Below are 21130 nucleotides of genomic sequence, written 5' to 3' on the forward strand. Positions count from 1 at the left end.
ACATCCCAGGTGTTCATATTATTATTTTGTCTGCATCGATCCAGCTGTGTTCTGGGAGTCCTAGCCATTTGACAAGTAACTTCTTGCCTTTTCTGCGGATGATTTTTTCTATGAGATATGTGTCAGGCTGTTTAGTTTTGCTGAGCTCTTCTTCATAGAACCTGCCTTTGAGAATTTCTCCTCGGTGGTCTTTTATTATTTATGTGTTAAGGGTCCCAGGTTTAACTTGAACCACTGTAAATAATTCGGTGCTCCAGTTTCTTGTAAAGCCTCTTTTGAATAAGTGCTTATATTTGCTGATTCTTACTTGATCCCCCACCTTGTATTTGGCTTTTCTTGTTGTTGGCTGGTATCTAGGATAATAAACAGTGCTGATCAATTTTTGCTCATCAGATGAAGTTACTTCAGAGGGTTTCATGTTGATTGTGGAATGGACCGAGTTGTTATATTTATGTAGAAGTTCTGGAAGAATACTGAACCATTTATAATTACCTTGAAGTGTAAATTGTTTATACATAAGATTTTTTAGGGTTTTGTTGAATCTCTCTACAATTGAGGCCTTGAGATCACTGTAACTCGAGTAATGTTGTATTGACTGGCTTTTAATAAATTGTTGAAACTCAGAATTATAAAATTCTTTGCTACTATCTGTTTGCAAATAGCGCGGTGATCTTCCACTCTGATCGATGATTGTCCTGATGGCTTCTGTAACACATTTTCCAGTCTTGGATTTGAGTGGCACAGCCCATGCAAATTTTGAAAATGTGTCTATTACAGTGAATAGATACTTGTAGCCCTTGTTGATTTTGTCTAAGTTTTTCAGCTGTCCACTTGCCATCTCAATCAAGTCGCTCTGCCATAAATCATCTATGCCTTTTATGACTACTGGCAGTCTCTTAAAATTATGTCTGGCTTGTCTGTGTAATTCATCAACAATAATTTGTCTAGACATAATATGTAAACAAGAATATTGCAACTATGGGGTGTTCAGCAGCTGATACTACAGGATTTTCTAAATATAATTTGTCCCCTATTTGTATTTTAAATTCCAGAGAGCCATCATCTTCAACATATGCTGTTTCTAATGTATTGGGATCTGTAAAATCCTCTAATCCTACACTGGTGATTTTCACTTTGTTATCAGCATTTGTTATTGATAAGGTAGGGTAGTGGTGTGCCTGTGGTTGAAGCCAATATTTGATCTTGATTGGTCTCAATGTGTCCCCAACAAAAATTGGTAATAAAATTGTGCAGGGGACAGCATATATATTTTGCCACCTGGTGTAAATGGTGAATCATATTCTTTGTTGGGGATGCTGTACAATTCAAGAATTACTGTATGTTTTGGATTCTCGATTATGCCTGTTATTTCTTTTTCTGCTGTAAGCAATCTACTTGTTACAGATTCAAGGTGCTCATTGATAGTTCTAACAACATCATCATGGCCTGGCTTGATTTTTATGTCCACAACAAGTTTTTTGTATTGTTGCACAATTTCTTGAAGCTGGGTGGCAAAAACAGACAAAGCATTTGCTTGATTGGATTCCATTGTCCCTAGCTGTGTCTTGATATTAGCTACAATTTGCTGTAAATTTTCAACAACTGCCAATTTTGAATTTTGAGCAGTAAGATCATGGACTTGTCTTCTGATATTCTCAAACAGGGCATGCAATTCATTAATATGTTGATTCGTTGGTAGAGTGGCCACTGTCTGAGTAAGTTGTTTGATCTCTGTCTGGATATTCTTGATATCTTCTGATTTCAATATGCGATTCACAGCTCTCTTAATATTTTTAAGTTCCTGTGATGTAGGCAGATTTGATACAGTATTCTGCAAAGATTCAAGTGCCAATTTTACATTGTTTAATTCAGAAGCATCAGCCACATTTTGCATAGCATTTGGAGCAGGGCTATATCTGCCTGAGTGGGTGTTGATTGTTGTAAAATTTCAAGCTTTGTTTGGATATCATCGATCAAGTGATGAAAATAAGATAGCTCAGATTCAGTGTTGAGGTTTTCAAGCTTTGTGATTTGTTGCAGGACACTTACAAGGGTATCTACAATCCCAGGCAATCGGGATTCTAGAGATTCTTGTACATTTGCCAAATCACTTTGCACTGCTGCTATTGTACCCTCAAGATGGGTTATGGTACTTTGAATTTTTTCCAAAATCTTCATATGTTTCAAGTTGCAGCTTAATATTGGCAACACTCCGAGTTATTGCATTCAAAGCATCAGAAGATGGCAAGTTGTTCATAAAATTTTCAAGTGTCTCAATTTTTTCTTTAACCTCGGTTATGGCATTGTTCAAGGGGTCCAGATTAGGTATCTGTAATGATTGTATCTGTTCCTTTAGAGTGCAAATCACTAGATCAAAATCTTCTTGTGATTTTATGCTTTTGACAATTGTTTGGAGCTGTGCCTGGACATTATTTATTTGCTCTTCCAATTGTTGTTTCAATTGCTCAGAGTTGGTGGCCTGGGTCTTAAATTTGGCTTGAAGAGTTGCTACAGCTTCTTCTAAACTTTGAAAATTATCCAATGTGGCCAAATCAGTATATTTCTGAAGCAGCAATTTGAGTTCACAATCAATTTTAAGAAGAGGGTCCATGCATTGTGATTGCAAATTTGTAATTTCTAATTGAAGACTGGCATTGAGTGTGGTTTGTAAAGCTTGTAAATCACTTCTTAATTTCTTGACTCTGACATCAAGCATCAAAATCTCATCACTGTGATCTTCATGTCTTGTATGGCCAAATATATCATTAGGCTTTTTTGTTTTAGCGATTATTTATTATTGAATATCTAATTCTTAATTCTATAAAAAAGGGTATAAGCTTGTCATATGATCCCGGGACTTCAATATATAAGCAGTCACCAGCAGAAACAGTATATACAGTGCCAGAAACCATGTTTGAGTGCTTAATTCTATAAATATTTCTCCCTATTGAAATCTTGACATTACCCTCAGGGGTTGTAATAAATTGCAATTGCCCACCTACAGGTAATTGGTAATAATTTAAATTATTGTTAAATATGTACAATGTTTTACCTGTTTCATCATCAATATCTGTAAGTATGCTGTTCAGATGAATAATTAACAAATCACTTAGTTTAGATATCATATCAGAAGAGGGTTGTGGTGTTGGCAGCTCCATAATAGCCTGTTTTTTGAACCCAAATAAGTTCATAGGCATGTTTATTTATTTCAAATCATGCTCTGTAATTGAGCATTGATTGCCATTTTTCAAATCACAATGACCCCATGGTGGAGTATGTATGCCACATGACAAAATGCATCTCTTATCATCATGTGGGTCCAGAGCCACTTTTCTTACAACATTTGTAGTCAATAAGTGATCCACACTCTGAATTCTGGATTCTGATGTTCTGATTAACTCTGGGATTTGAGACAATTTTTATAATCTTCAAATTGGAGCTCTTTTTCCACAGTCACTCTGCCAATGCCCTTGGCCTTTTTGGCAACAACACCACTACATGTTTCAAAACTGTACATCTTGGCCCTTAACCCAGCAAATGCCACAATAACATCACCAAGTGTTCCATCTTTTAACTTGCCAGGCACCTTTTTGTTGTGGGGTTGAATTTTGGAATGTTCACTGGTATCAAAATATTCAAGCAATTCAGGCTGTGACATATCTTTATAAACATCTTCTGTTTGAATATCAAGAACAAAACTATCAGTGTCCATGTACATCAATTTTACACAATCACCATAAAAAGGTTTCAACACATCATAATACAATTTTAACATGTGTAATTTGGCCAATTCCAATATCACAGCCCCTACATAAATAGGTTTATCAAACTTAATTTTTGTTTTTTTCATGTTGAAAAGTGCCATATTTTCATCATAAATTCTTCTATAATTGAAATTAGGCTTTGCAACCAATTTTTTGCTCAGGCTGGGGTCAGTAATTATTTTAACATCGGTATGTTTTCTGACATTTTCAATAGTTTTGCCATACACAGAATTGACCATCAATTTAAACAAGGCCTTATCAAATTGGCTTTTTGCAGATGTTCGAAGCTCTGTGTTTGTATTAATATATGGCTTCAACCATTTTAAGTGCCTGAACCTCAAAACTTTGCCAAGTTTGGTCACTTGAACAACATGATGCATCAGGAACTGGAGGTTTTTGTAATATATGACATAACCCTGTTTTGGCTCCAGTGTCATCATCAATTTCTTCTGTTTAGAGCCAGGTGAGCACTGAACCTCAGGAATTGGGGGCAGATCAGAAAATGTGTTGTGTAAATCATCAGGAATTGTCAGATCAACCTCTAAGAACAGGCCATAGTTACTGTCATCAAAATCCTTAAGATTCTCAATATTAAAATCTTCGACCCATTCAAGCCCTGCATATGGCAGTTTATCCATCATAGCATAACCATAGAGGCTGTTGGCATCTACATACAGTATATAATTTGATGGCAATGCTGGATTATAATCAGGAATATATTTGTTATTAGCTCTGGCATATCTCTGAGAGCATTGCACCATGCCTCCTCTTATACATTGCTCCATAAACAGATACATGTCTTGATCTTGGATCAGATCCAATTGCATTTTAGTGTTCAAAAACATTGCAGACCATGCTAAGCCCGGAGCACTGTAAAAATATATTGGATCCAGTCTATAATTTTGCATAGAAGATTTTCTGAATGCCTGAAGTATATCAGCTAAGAGAGTGACATCAAGTTTTAAATATGCCTTGTGATAATCACCAAATTTCTGGCATTTTAAATTGTTCCACATCAACTGGGCATGGTGATAATCATCATCAGTGATTCCAGGTCCTCTGATTTTGCTGTAAAACTCTTGTTGTGGTGGCAGAGAACACTCATCAAATTTAGAAAAATCTGTAACATAGTCATATGGATATACACCCTTCCGCCTAATTAATTTCAGGTCCTGATTTGGAAACATGGCACATGTGATTTTGAATTGATCATCAGATAATTGAGTGGCCAGTGTAGCCAGGCTAGCAGATAAAATTCTGTAGGAATCAAGAAATCTTATGTGAATAGGAACACCATTAACTTTAATTATTTTGCTAATAGCAATATATTTTTCATCATTTTCAGCTAAAATATTTAAATTCTGTTTGTCAAACCCCTCCTACCTGATCAAATGATGAAAATCATAATTGGATGCACCATGGCAAAATATGGGGACAAATTTTGGTCTCTGGATCTTAATATTACAGCTATTACACAGGGCCATTTTGAATTTACCATCTGTATGGGAATGGTGTTTCACCTTGATATTTATATCTGAAAATTTACAATCACATACCGGGCATTTTTCTGCATTGTTGAAATCTTCAATCTGTTTCTCTGTTAAAGGCAACATAGGTTTTGATTTTAATAAGATATTAGATGCTATGTCATGGCACTCATTTTCTATTCTATATGCAAATTTTTTGATGGCATCTGCTCCCATGTATGAATCTTTTTTACTAACTACACCATCCTGTACAATCACATAATAAAAGCTGGAAGGTTCATGTAATTGATATGCTGTAATTGAAGATTCCTCAGGGTCTGGGCTACAGAATGCAAGAGGTTTGAGATTTGATTCAAAATCACAGACTATATATGCTGGGTGTTCCAACAAGGCTTCAAACTTTTTGAATTTTGAATTTTCTCTTGGATTGGGCATCACCATATGAACAGGTTTATGATTTTTACAGTATTTTAAATGTTCAATTAACTTGTTTTTAGCAATTTCTGCATTTACTTCCCGAACCCTATTCACCATTTTTTGACCATCAAATACAGTTAAACATCTTCTGCACAACTTGAATATTGTATTGGATTTGTCTAGTTGTGTTCTCACTAAAGCTTCAAGACTGTGTATCAGAGTGTAATGATATGTACCATCCTCTTCAATTAAGAGCAAATCAATCGGAATAGCAGATTCATCATCAAGTGTACTGATTCTGAGAGGTTCTATCAAGCAATTGCCACGGCCAGTAGAACAAATAAAAACATTAATAGATAATTGTTTGCCATTGATATGCCTGGCCTTTTTTTCAAATTTATCAATATTCTGAATAGACATTGGATATTCTAAACCCTCCATTGCCTCATCAAAATCGTGCTCATGTTGTTTATAATAACTTATTCTTTCAGGATTCCTTAAAACTGGAAACAAAGCAGCTAAAATACACCACAAAAAGCATTTATCATCATTATTTTTTATGTTAACCACGGCTTGTTTGTTTTTAATATTAGCAGGTAATGGCAGATATGTAGATCCTTGTAATGGGCTGAATTCAGAAATATTAACATATAACTTGTGTGGAGATCCGCATAGGCTCCATCCAGACTCTTTTCCAGCAAATTCAGAGTGTTTAATATTCAATTGATCTATCAAACTGCTTATTATTTTGTCTGAATTTGCATTTGAATATACCGGTACAGTTTCTGTTATGTGGGGCTGTGTACATTTTGTGCCATTTGGCTTCTTATATTGTGTAAACAATTTGAGGGACAGCTTATAAGAGCCATTTTGTGTATTTAGAATTGCCTGCACATCAGAATTTATACTGTTCAAAAAATTCTTAATGTCACATCTTGGCTCTGATACAAACCGGTAATCCCTTAATTGGCTATTAAAACTGCTATGGATGGGTTCATAGCGTGGCTGTTTTGCCGGTCCAGCATTAACAGGTGCTTCATGCTTCCTTTTCAGACCAGATGTAGATGGTTGTGGGGGCAATATTGATGACTGTGCAGAGCAAGTACCTTTATGTTTATATGTGAAATATTCCAGACTATATTTTCTATGGCATTTAGGGCATATTTTTGTGGGAGTTCTGCATTTGTCTGGATTACAATTCCTTTGGTGCCTGGCCCAATTGGGGCTGGTTATATTATTTTTGCATTGATTACAATATTTTTGACTTGGCATTTTTGTTGTTGTTTATTATATACAATTTCTTGGGATTCAAATCAAAATTCTATGCTTAATAAAAAATATCAGTTGGGTTCAGCAGTGTGTGTGTGTGTGTGTGTGTGTGTGTGTGTGTGTGTGTGTGTGTGTGTGTGTGTGTATGTGTGTTAATATTTTTGGCTTTGGTATTTATATAAAATTTCTTGGGGTTCAAATCAAAACTCTATACTTAATAAACCTATGACAGGTTGTCAAAAATTCTGTATATTAAATCAAATAGATTTGTAATTCAATTTATACAAATCTGCAATATTTTTGTGTTTAAAAAATATGAGCAGCACTGCAACAACACACCCTTTCTCTTCAACAGCTCTCACAATACTGGCTGATATGCAATGCAAAATCTCTTTATATAGCCTAAGCACGGACCGCATTGAAAATATCTGAAACAATAAGCCAATCAGAATATAACACATAATCACATTATGTCATAACCAACCAATCAGAAAACAACACATCCCTAATAATTTATTGCATAATATTGGGTAATAATTTGTTGCAAAACATGATGCAATAGAAATAAACCAGAAATAGGCCAAAAATAGACCGGAAATAGACCGGAAGTGGACCGGAAGTAGGCAGAAATGGGTAGAAATGGCCAAAAATAGACCGAAAGTGGACCGGAAGTGGGCAGAAATGGGTAGAAATGGCCAAAAATAGACCGGAAATAGACCGGAAGTGGACCGGAAGTGGGCAGAAATGGGTAGAAATGGCCAAAAATAGACCGGAAATAGACCGGAAGTGGACCGGAAGTGGGCAGAAATGGGTAGAAATAGCCAAAAATAGACCGGAAGTAAATATAGGTGGGTGTGGGTGTAGGTGTGGGTGTGGGTGGCCTAGTTTTAAGTGTAGCCAAAAAAAATATCAAGAGGGGCATATTTTTGACAGGATTATGGACAACAATCTCACAAAAGTGCCTTTTGTAAGTGTAGCCAAATCAATCTGAGGGGGCTCATCATTTCACAGGAAATTCTCGAGGGCATTTTTACAAAAATCTTGGATTAGACAGGGTTCCACACTTGAGCAAAAAGCTCATATGCTCATGTTGAGCTAGTTTTAAGTGTAGGAAATCTGCCTGAGGGGGGTTCATCATTTCTCGAAATAGTTATATTGTAAATACAACTACTTGTATACAATACATATATTTAATTGCATTATTGAAAATTGTACCTCTCCCCTTGGCCGTTCCAGTTTGGCCTGATAGAGGGACGAGCTAGGGGATAGATTTGTATTACCCTGATAAATAAAAGTTTACCTTTGACAAACTTATGATAACTTTGAATCATATATTTCAGAATTGTCTGCTTTGGATACGTTGGGTGATGATATGACATCCGGGTTGGAAGACGATATTCCAAGTGATGGTTTTACAAGACAGAAGAGATCATCACTTACGGTGAGTTAGGAATGACTTATTTGTGTCGATTTAGATATCCAATAAAGTTGTTCACAAATGGTTTAAAAGTTATTGGAAATCTCAATGTAATAATATTTCCTTTGCACAAGTGCTGTTTTCCTTTTTAGCTTTTCCAAATTAACCTTCTACACTAATAGCATACAGTTATCAAATATAATGTCCTTACTGGTAACATGATATTTGTACTGTATATCTAGCAAAGTAAAAACGATGGTGCACACGGCCCGAGTGAAAATTTTTCTATCATGATCTTCATCTTTTCCGATCCTATATATCTGTGTGTGTGTGTGTGTGTGTGTGTTTATATAGCGCTTTAGAGGTAAAGGTTATGAGGAAAAGTTACTTGTTTATATATCTACCAGCAACCAAGCGTTTTTCAAGTTGTTTTTCTACAACATGTATGTATGTATATAACATATTTCTATCATGATCAATTGTACCCAGCATAACTCCTTTACATTTTATATGGAGTGTAAAGGGTCTTTTGACTCACCCCAGTACATTGTAATGATGCCTTTATCAGTCACATAGTTATACATATTATTTTGTATCTTCTGATCCCATTCCAGTCCCAGTTTATTTTTTTCATATGTTTTAGAGTACAGCATGGTGGGCCAAATATATTTATTTCACGATTTTTGGCGATGGCATGTTTTGAGATTTTCAAGGTAAAAATGAAGGTCACGTGACAAAATTGTCTTTTTATGCGAGGGCTTGTTAAATATCATTGGAAAGCTTGTTCGATTCCCTGCACAGAGAAATTTTATTTCAGCTTTCTAGGTCAAATAGGAGCAGAGTTACAGCACATTTAATATAGATAAACGAACTCAGAAAGGGCAATTTCTGCGAACTTCGACCATGAATAATTTTACAATTACGGGACAAATTAGACTCAACATTTTCTTATTTACTAATTTCCATGCATATTTCCAACTCCCCAAATTTCATGATAATCGGAGATGGTCAGGTTGTGGGCTGTATTGATTTCGCATGGAATGACTCATACAGTATTTGTGTGAAAATATGGATGTGTTATTTTGCATTATATACATTGCTTTATTGTAGTAAATGTTAATAATAATAATAATAATAATAATAATATGCATTTATTTCCCTCTAAAAGAGAATATAGTTTCTCTGCATAAACTAGAGCAGTCCTCTTCTCCAAAGCAAAAGTTTAATTCGAGCACTAAATATATTCAGATTAGAACAGAGCAGGTGAGAGTGTATGGAGTCGGCATTAGAGTTTATGGAAGATGCCGGGACATTTTTCGTTTGTACGTATTCAGTCGACACCGTTTTTCAGAAGGCTCTGACCAGTGGCGGCGATTGTATTCCAAAACTGGAGGAGCAAGGAGAGTTTAGTTCTCCTTGATGCATAAGGTTTAGCATAAGGTGTGTGGGGGTGGGGGGCAACTGCCCTTCCACGCCCCCCCCCCTAATCGCCGCCACTGACTCTGACGGTTACTCTAATGATTAGGGCCCGGAAGTTTGGCAAAATGCCTCTTTTTACCTACTGCATATATTGATAATTTTTTTCCGGATATACGTTTCTTATGTTGTTTCGAATGTTTTAGAAGCCTTTTCATTTTGCCTATTTTGCCTATTTGGGACCTCACTGCCTACTTGTAATTATAATGCCTTTTTTTGCCTTTTTCAATGAAATTTGACATTTTTTTTAAAAAAAAATGTGTATATAAATTATTTTTCTCCTAAAAACGTTGTTGGCATTTATTTTTCTTCCGTTTATTATGTGAATAATTTTCGCCTTATTTAAGTAATATTGAACTCACGCATGTTTCAACATTGCTGAAGGAGAAAAGTGTGAGAAAAAGTATTTCATGCTGAGTTAGGATATTGCCTTTTGGTTAACATTTCCTTGTGCATGATTGACTGCTGAAGTGGACAGGTTGATTTCGAACACAAAGAAGATATTCCTGAAATCTCCCTCTCGAACCCGAAAATTTGAGGAAGTTGCGCCTGAGCTTAGTTTACCTCCGCTACCAGTCTTGACGAGATGGAGAACCTGGATATCAGCAGCTATATATTATGGTAACAACCTTCAAAAAATCAGTGAGGTGATCGATGCTCTTCCAGAAAATGAAGCGGCTTCAATTCGTGAAGTGAAAAAACTCCTGTGCTATTCAAGTTTATTTTTGCACATTATGGTGCATTGCCAGAGACAATTACAATTATAGCATCCATGAAAATCTACGAGGAATCTATGCAGCAGATGATGGAAGTGCCAGGAGAAAAGGGGTCAGCTGTTGCGGAAAAATGCAAACGGGTAGTGAGTGCAAATGAAGACTTGAAACAACTGAAAGCAATTTGTGTTATTCTAAAAGGTGAAAATGCTGTTACCGAAATGAGTCCAGCTACATTAGCTTGTTTTATGTATGCTCCAATAACTTCTGTCGAAGTGGGAAGATCATTTTCTACTACGAAAAACATTCTCTCTGACAGACGACTATCAATGAATGTTGAGAACTTTAAAAAAATTCCTTGTAGTTATGTGCAATCAAGACGGAGAAAATTGAAATGCTCTTCCAAATGTAGATTTTAATGTTTTGCCAGAAATTATAGATAAAAAGTAAGCGACTTCCAAATGTGCCTTTTTTTCGGTTTATTTTGCCTTTTTTTCATTTTTAGTTCCTATTTTCCACATTATAAATGCCTTTTTGCCTGCCTATTTTAACGAAAATAAATGCCTGAACTTCCGGGTTCTACTAATGATATTATAAACTTATTTCCTGCCACTTACTTAGATCAGTGATAGCTTTAGGGGAGAGAAGGGGTAAAATTTCATCGAGATATACTAAGCCTATGGAATTTTTGGATCGAATTCTCACTAAAGCATGGATTTGTGGTTGTGCTCTTATCTGTCCCATCAACCAACCCATTAATCATTCTCATCGTCACAGTATTGGCGGCGATTAGGGGTGTCGTTGAAGTAATGGTAATCATATAATTGTAATAATATAATGCTAATATATTTGGTAGTTATATTCTCATAACACTATTTTTAGCTTTATATAACCACTAGCTGATTGCCCGGTGTTGCCCGGGTATTTATTTATCCCAATCTTCTATTAAAGTTGTCCGTGGGAGAAACATGGCGATCTTAAATCCACTCCGCATTACCTAATAGATTGACTGCCCCTGTGACTTGTTGATCGTGATCGAGAAAGCAAGTCTCTCTCTCTCTCAAATGTCATCGTGAATGTCACCAATTAGCTTAGTTAAAACTAGCACGATGTAGATATTTTCGCATTAAGTATAACAATATATAAGTAATTGTATCTGAGCTGAAACTTCTTCTTGTGTAGATGTCACCCTTGTTTGAGACACCATTTCAAAACCAGGAGTTCATTCATCTGTGTGTGATATGTGAGAAATATAATGTAGCTAGACAATGAAAACGTGAATCAGCATTTGTGCAAAAGAAATGCCCGTGGCAACGGTTGCTAAGGACGTGAGAAAGGGTATTTTAACCCTTAAGGAAGGGCCGATAGAGCGATTTTTTAAAATTTTCTCGGCCTTTTGGGACGATTTCATGGGGGGGGGGTCGTAATGGGGCATTTTTTTGGCTCCGGGGCTTCCTTCATGAAAAACATTTATGTAAGTGAGTCAGTGAGACAGTCAGTGGTGGGATTGGGGCTTTATATTAAAAATTGAAGGAAACAATGTGTGCAAATGAAATGCCCGTGGCAACAGTTGCTAAGGACGTGAAAAAGGGCATTTTCACCCTTAAGGAAGGGCCGATTGAGCGATTTTTTTAATTTTCTCGGCCTTTTGGGACGATTTCATGGGGGTCGTAATCGGGCATATTTCGCCTCCGGGGCTTCCTTCATGGAGAACATTTATGTCAGTGAGTCAGTCAGTCACTGAGTGAGTGGTGGGATTGGTTCTATATATATATTGGATTAGTGTATTATATTTTACACTTTTTGTTACTCTTGCCCCCACACTATACTAAACCTTATCTACCAAGTTAAAGTAAACTCTCCTTGCCCTCCCAGTTTTGGCACCTTGCCCCACACCCACCCAGTTTTGGAATCCAATCTCCGCCACTGCGTCGCAGTTACCATGAAGAGGTACATAAGTGACGCAATGTAAGTAAGCCCCGAGGCGATATCCCCCCCCCTCTCTCTCTCTCTCTCTCTCTCTCCCTCCCTCTCTCTCTTTCTCTCTCTATCCCCCTCTCTTCGGAGTTCCCCTTCAGTTTTTCGTATTTCTACTATGTAACAGATTGCAATACGCTGTATATTCGTTGGCTACAAGAAAGAAAATCATAATACAACCGAAATAATAATTCAGCATTGTGCCTAAAGTATCTAGCTTTAAAGAGGGTGAGAATGGATTAAAAATCTACATTTTGTTTTCTTTTCTAGAACAAACATTACACCCAAACAAATGTTTTGCGAACGTACTTGGAAACGATTCACTGGTCAACAAAATTAAACTTTGAATTTTCTTTTTGTATGAAAGAAGGTGTTCCTTTTAGTTTTCGACCTGCTGAAGACGAATCTGAACTTGTTTTGTGTTGGTTTGAGTTGCTGTTTTAAGTCCACTTTATGCACAGTAAGGCTAATCGGGACTGGACCTACAGTTTAAAGTGGGATCCGAACCACTTGTGCCTCCACCGGGTATCGAACCCGGGACCCCTTGATTACAAGGCAATGACGCTACCACTGCACCATGGGGGAGGCGAATCTGAACTTGGTTTTTGTCCTGCACCCTCAGATTTAGAAATAATGCCAACCTTTAGACCCCCTGCCAACATTTGAAAGAAATCGCAGAGCTTCATGTTGGCGGCCTTTGTGTCCCTTTACTAATTATCCCAGAATCACAAATGATACCTCGGTGGAAAGCTTATGGGAAACAGATTCAAACGAAGTAGATTTGGGATCCATCACGTCCAATTTGTAGAAGAAGAAGAAGAAGAAAATAAGAAAATTGAGGAAAAAGTTAAATTTTGGAGAACTTGAGGTAAGTTTGCAACACTTACAGTTGCGCTACACCTATACATTAAGTTGGCTAATTGAAGTTGTCCTGTAGGACGAATTTCAATGAAGAAACATACGCAAAGTATACATATTGCAATATACAGGGTGAGACAAAAGTCCCTGACCACCCCTTATAAGATGAAAGAGAGTGTAGATTGCAGCAATTGGTCATGGTATTAATATGTTAGTCGTAGAGGGAAACTTTTTGGTGCATGTCATGACAACGTCCGCCATCTTGTGACTGTCTTCTACATTCACAAATAACTAATATTTATCTTATTCCTATTGTGCAGTGGCGTAGCATGGACATTTCGGGTGGGAACACCAAGTCCGAAGGAAGGGTCGGCCCTTTCTTGCTTAATAACTTACTTATGGTATTAGTCGCCACAGGTATTGTTTATTTGCCTGAAGTCAGCTGGGTTTTCAATAAAACATCATCCATGCATGTTTTAGATAGACAATTAGATGCCTCACTATGCCACAAATGTTTTGAACTCTGGTGTTTTATACCTTTCTGCATGACGCAAGTCATTAGAAAACCTACCTGAATCACAAGCGCCTTTGAACAACAGCAGACGTCATTGTTGTGGTTGATCCAACTACTCATTGATTTGGTTTATTTTACTTCGCTTTTCTACCACTTTTGGTTAATCGCGAATATGAATATGAGTGATGATATTGATGAAGGAACACTGACAAAGAACACCTATGCTCACGCTGGGATTTGAACCAGGGACCTCTGTCGTCTTGGCGCACTGTGCAAAGCAGAGTGGATGATCCAAATATCGTACACTCTACTGACGTAACAGTGCCGATTAGTAATTCAGACCACTGTTTATTACATCTTGAGAATGCTGATAAACATTTTAAAATAATTTTGTCCAGAGACCATTCGATGTTAAGAGTTTTCAAATGAATGCTAAACATTTCCATTGACACAATATTAAGCAGTTAGATAATAACGAAAAAATACAATAAAAAAAATTAATAGTTTTGCGGGTTAAGTGGTAGAGCAGCAACAGGCTGAATTTCTACCACGAGGACTTCACCAACTTATTTGACAAAAACTGTGTTGATCTTTTAGTTTCTAATGCACATCGCTGTTCGTGCGATAAATCATACAATGCAGTGACCATTAAGAAGCAGTATATTTGAGATTGGTAAAGTTACGTCAGTCAATATTGCGTATTGTAGCATCACATAGCACGAGTTGCATGAGAGCGAAGAACCGGGTAGGAATGCTACCGCTGTCGTCTGCTTCAGAAGGCAGGAAGGGTCACATGAACCAATCACGGTAGACCTCTCGTACGCCAGCGTAAGAGAGCCCATTTACGCGCGTGCTGTAGAAATGGAAGCTTTCCTCCATAAAGGCAGCAAGGAATATAGGAGTCCTGTACGCCGAACCTGCTCGGTTCCCGGCCGGGAAAGGCATTGAAAAGAGATGCTAGAACGAGTGTTGAGAGTGGAGCGTTGCAAGCGGATCGCGAAAAATAGCTATTATAATGCCATGAAGGTCAAACATATTTGAAATTAGTCACGTTTTACTTTATAATCACAGCATTTTAGCATTTTTGAAATTTTAAATCTGGGTCGTACTATAACGCTACGCCACTGCTATTGTGTACAAGTTTATAAAATTAACGGGGAACCATTCAGATTAAGAACGCTGTATAAATGTCGATATTTGTTGTAAGTTGTTGATTTCGATTCGTTTTTGTTATATGTAAAAAATTGACTTAAATGTCTTGTGTTAAAAATAAAAAAATGAGTTTGTATCGCATGATTTAAAAGTGAAATAATATTTAGGAAGTTGAGTTGTGTTGTTTAATTCTTGCAATGTAAGTATAATAACATTATGAAACCCAGTTGAGAGCTGAGGACTTGCAATTTAATTTTAAAATTGTGTTAAGGTCTGCTCATCCTTCGCGCACAATATATATTCAGTGTCGAGTATAGTTGCAATCTTGGTGACCGCCATCTTCGATCCAACTTAATTTCTCTAAATGAGAAGGGGGGGGGCATGTGGGGTATGGCTTAGGGCTAGAATTTCACCATGAATTCAGTGGATAGGAGAATGCAGTTTTGTGAATGGGCTGTGGAGCAAATTCGCCAGGACCCACACTTCGCACTGCATATTCTGCATTCTGATGAAGCAAATTTCTATTTGAATGGGGAAGTGAATAAACAGAACATTCGTTATTGGTCCTCCGAGAACCCGTTGTAGAGGGATCCGAGCAATACAGTTGGTGTTGGGAAGGTTATGGTGTGGGCCGGGATCTGGGGGACACGTATCATTGGCCCATTCTTCATTCATGACAATTTCAATGCAGAGGGCTACTTGCAGTTGTTACATGAACACATTTTCCCGTCAGTTTTGACGGAGGATGGCAGCTTCCTCTAATATTTTCAGCAGGATGGGACACCACCTCATTATGGGCGACAGATTCGTCACTATCTGAACCTCCAGTTCCCTGTTCGATTAATTGGTTGACGTGGGTCAGTGGAATGGCCTCCCTGATCACCAGATTTAACACCACTCGATGTTTACCTGTGGGATCATGTGAAGTCAATCGTGTATGCCGAAAAGTTGTTGGATGTGGGTCACTTGGAGCAATGGATACTGGATGCCTGTGAACAAATCACACCTGAGATATTACTCCGTGTCCACAGAGCATGGGAGAACGGTCTCAACATGTGCATAGCACAAGAAGAACACCATATTGAACACATTGTGCAACTTTCATAAGTCCATAACTTCCTTATCATTAAAGCTTTGATAAATCTGACTTCACCACTCAATTCCTGGTGAAATTCTAGCCCAAAACCATACCCCACATGCCGCTCATTCTCACTTAAAGAAATTAAGTTGGATCCAAGATGTCATGACATGCACCAAAAAGTTTCTACCCTAGGCCTAACATATTACTACCATGACCAATAGACATTTCCACTATGACATGAAAAACGTTTTAAATATATTCATTTTACTGATAATGACACCAAACTGAAATGTGCAAAATATCTCGGCGATATTTGTTTTGGTTCTCTAGATACACGCCTTCAAACACTACTGAAATTCACCTCCTACGTCACTGATTTGAAAATGTCCTCTGCACAGACTAGACAGGCCTGACGTCATCCTTTAGAAATGCTTGCAGGTAGGGCTTCTGCTCGTCCCGTAAACTAGCATGGGCCGTGCAAGGGACAGTCATTTCTTACTGCGTAAAACAAGTATCTTGTTATAACTTCCAGTGCAAAAATAATGTGTGCTACATTTGTTGGATATGAATTATACCCTAACAGTATAGCAGTATTTACTATAATTCAGCCACTCGGTAGAGGGTTTTCATTAGGCTGACAAAGCAGTACTGGTAAGGTAACAGCCAATGGCTGAACACGTGAACAGCGTTGTTCATTGCCAATACATAGGTTCTGACTGGCAATAAATTATTGTTACAAAAATGACTTTTCTGGAATTACAATTATTTTCGTCATATTTTCTTCGCAATTTTTAAAATAACAATACGTTTAGACAGGGTGCGAAATCACTGCAGATTGGGCGGGAAGCAGCAGACAGTCACACACACACACACACACACACGTATATATAATGTCATTAAATAAGTGTCAATTATTAAATAATTAAATAAAATTATACAATATATTATATCGATAGTCCTTCATTCAAAATGTAATTGCAAATTGAAGATTTTAATATAGCTACTACTGATGCTATGAACAATGATTTGCCTAAGGAGGGAGGGACAAAAATTAAGAGACATTAAGAGAAGATAATAGTTTCCTGTATAAAATAATCCACATATAAATGCTAATACGTGTTTTATTAATATATTTATATACTTCGCGGTTGCTAACGAAAGCCGATAAGAAATGGAGAAGAAATAACAAGTTGGTCTTATTTCTGTGTTCTGGGGATAGCTGTGTTCAGTGTCCTTAGGGATGAGGCTCTTTGATGTCCGTTCCTTTTGTACGTTTTCGATATTATTCCAGTCAAATATATTCGAATCCCAAATTAATTGTTTATCTTTCTTGTTAAAACAAAAACTCTCCTCCCCGGAAGAGATTGGTGGGGGAGGGATTCCCCTTGGATTTCGCACACTGCGTTTAGATTGGATTGGATTGGATTGATTTGGTGTTTTAAGTCCACTTTATGCACAGTAAGGCTAATCGGGACTGGACCTACAGTTTTTAAAGTGGGATCCGAACCACTATGTGCCTCCACCGGGTACCCTTGATTACAAGGCTAGGACGCTACCACTGCGCCATCGGGGAGGCCCCCTCACACTGCGTTTAGAACACTCGGGTTTACACGCCAATTTCTTCAATATAAGAGATGATATGGTAAAAAAAAAAAAAAAAAAAAAAGTTCGCGGAGTTTTTAAATTTCCTGCAGTAAACGGCAGTTTTCTTCAGTTAATATATATATGGCAAATTTATGTATTTATCCTACTTTTATGTCGCTTTTCCGTCATATTGTTAGTATGTATCTTCTCTACTGTCACATTTCTTCCCACTTTTGGGTAATTGCGACAATGACTACGAGCAGTAATCGAAGTTGGGTGCAGGAGAAACTCCCCCATCCCACTGCCACCAACACCAACCAGCACAATCTAAGTATCACCCAACCTGCCCACAAGACGAGACGAAACTTTGGTCTGTCCCGTCTAATTTCGAAACATTCTCTTTTCCCGTCTCGAGACGGGAAATGTCTCGTCTCGTGAGCAACACTAACGTTAACAATAGAAGTATAGCCCCTTAGGCCTACTGTCCCCAAGGCTCGAGCAACCCCCCCCCCCCCTCCTACTCCGAACAACTTCAACTTCAATGAAAGGACATTCACAAAGGAACAGTCATGCCCAGCTCGAGAGTCAAACCTGGAACATGTGAGTTCCTCAGTTAAATTATGAATTTTGTGTATAATAATTACAACGCCAGTTCATTCGTAGTAATTCTGAATCGGAAGTTTGGTTATACACGTATAAGCAGGATAATATCCAGTTTTAGAAGGCTCATAGCGTCGAAAGGAGGAGTCAAACAAACAAAAAAATAAGAAAAGTTGTTTTGTCTTTATGATCACAATGTACTGTGAAAGTTTGTACGATAACCCTTTGCATAAGTTGTCAATTCTATCTTTTTCGAGACTAGAAACAAGAACGAGAATTGCCCTCCGAAACCGAGACGAGACTGTCAACGAGGCATTTACAAATAAACACGACACAGACAACTCTCAACGAGAACGAAATCAAGACTGCCAAGTCTCGTCTCGATAGGATCCCTAGTGATGAGGTTGGGAACCAATTAATTAATGCGTTCGGGGAAAGAGATGAGGCAGCTTTTTTCGCAGTACAAAATTCAAAAAATATTTCAGTATGTGATATAATGTTATATACATTATTTCCTTGTAATAATTACACATAAACTTAGCTTTGAAATGTACTGTGCAACTGATGTAATCTTCTCAGTGTATTTTCTCTTATCTGCACAAAAATATTTTATCATAATTTGCGTAACAGAAATGAAACACAGACTGAAATTGCTTGATGGAAAAGAAAGTAAAAATAGGCGTTATAAGTAAAGTGAAGAATGTGAAAATTCTTATTTTGCACTACATGGTTTATGGTAAATTTTGATTAATATAAGTTTAAAATATATTTTTGAAAACTTGGTCAGTAACCAATTTTACAAGCAATAGTTTTCTCGTGACTTGATGAAAACACGCAGGCAGCAGAACTCTTTCGTTTATCTTTCACGTGAGCAGCAGGGATATTTAAAAGAAGAATCACCATTATGATGCATAGATTTCCCTTCCATTATCGTTCCTTCTTCCATTATTAAATCTACACAGATTTGCAAAACTGCCGTACACGTTGGTTCTCTGTGGGTTACCACCAGTAAACTGGACGCTCGAAGCAGACGACAAACGAACTCTCTCTGAGTAGTGACGTATTAACATGGCGGGGCTTGTTTTTCAGCGCAACGCTAGCCTCGGAACTTTGGAAGTCTGGTTTTCTCTTTAAACTGAACGCAGAGAAACGCAAAAAATTGCAGGAGTCATTTCCTCAGGGTGTAGTTTTTAAAATTGCTTTAAAAAAATTGAGTGGAAATGTCCATTGCTGCAATCTACACTCCCTTTAATTTTATAAGGGGTGGTCAGGGACTTTTGACTCACCCTGTATATTTCAATATGTATACCTTACATATGTTTCTTCATTGAAATTCGTCCTACAGGATAACTTCAGTTAACCAACTTAATATATAAGCGTAGCGCAACTGTAAGTGTAGCAAACTTACCTCAAGTTCTCCAAAATTTAACTTTTTCCTCAATTTTCTTATTTTCTTCTTCTTCTTCTTCTACAAATTGGGCGTGATGGATCCAAAATCTACTTCGTTTGAATCTCTTTTCCATAAGCTTTCCACCCATGTATCATTTATGATTCTGGGATAATAAGTAGAGGGACACAAAGGCCGCCAACATGAAGCTCTGCGATTTCTTTCAAATTTTGGCCGGGGTCTAAAGGTTGGCATTATTTCTAAATCTGAGGGTGTAGGACAAAAACCCAGTTCAGATTCGTTTTCAGCAGCTCGAAAACTAAAAGGAACACCTTCTTTCATGTGTTTTATTTGTTCTTAATAGAATCTAGTACTTGTTCCATGACAAGAAAATTAAAAATTAAAAATTTTAAGTTATTATTGAAAATAGGATTGTAAATTGTTATCGAATACCATGGAAACAAACGTCATCTATTTGCAGAGAGGTAAATCTAATTAATTTAATAATTGAAAAACAATAGTTTTGGAAATCAGTAACATATACCTTTTTGAAAATCTAGTGAACTGTATGGCTCGCCCTATACTGTACATGATAGTAGGTAGTATTGGTAAATATGGAGTTGAACTACTCGTAATAATGTAATCACAAGACCTCAGATTTTAGATTTTTAACCTATGTTTTTCTTTGCAATTAAATAAAAAAATAACAATTTATGTCAGCGTTCCATTAAAAGTGCAAGAACTGCGAAGTTTTATAGCGCCTAAAATAACCTATTTTGCTTGTTATAGCCTATTTTAGGTATATGTGCCTAAATTAAACCTTCTTTAGGTTTATATGTATATTTGTTTAGGTTTCACAGGATTTGTATAGCTCACAGATGTATTTAATCGCTTTGGTAATGAAGTAATTCAATGACTGGCGTGTTTGAAACATGTTCTCTGTCGGTTTCGCCCCCTGCAAGTCTACGATGTTTTTCAAAGTTCTGAACAAAGCAAAATGTCTGACGCCACTGTTACCTGTACACAATGGCGGCGATTAGAAGGGGCAGTTTCCCCCCTACTTTTTGACCCCGCACTAAGAACTCTTAATGCTAAGCCTGGTCTACTAAGAAAGTAAACTATCCTTGTCCCTCCTCCCCCCTTCCAGTTTTGGCACCCAATCACCTCTCCTGCCTGCACAGTGCAAAGTGCAAACTTCTGATCCCTGTGGTTTTGCTCACTTTCTCGTCTCTTCGGCCCTTTTGTGGCATTCAAACCTTCCGAAGTAATGTTTCAGCATTCAAATTTGCACCACTGACTGTTTCTGTTCAAAGATAATTTTCAGCACATAAAATTATCCTCACAGACAAAAGGCGGGATTTGACTGTGGATAACATGAAAAAAGATTAAGGGTGGTTACTAGGACCATGATAAAATTCAAGAACATTTTCCGAT

The 21130-nt window shown here is 37.3% G+C and overlaps 1 protein-coding gene across 1 annotated transcript in view; it reads left to right on the forward strand.

The window, feature by feature from the left end:
* The window catches only part of LOC145995340 (uncharacterized), a 124784-nt gene that overhangs the window by 23558 nt on the left and 80096 nt on the right, over positions 1-21130 (forward strand). Inside the window, exon 3 of the mRNA XM_083131953.1 lies at positions 8278-8378. Coding sequence (XP_082988079.1) covers positions 8278-8378 — 101 coding nt within the window. The remainder of the gene's footprint in view (positions 1-8277; positions 8379-21130) is intronic.

Source organism: Lepisma saccharinum, chromosome 11 (assembly GCF_977018435.1).
Source record: "Lepisma saccharinum chromosome 11, izLepSacc3.1, whole genome shotgun sequence".
NCBI classification, from domain to species: domain Eukaryota; kingdom Metazoa; phylum Arthropoda; class Insecta; order Zygentoma; family Lepismatidae; genus Lepisma; species Lepisma saccharinum.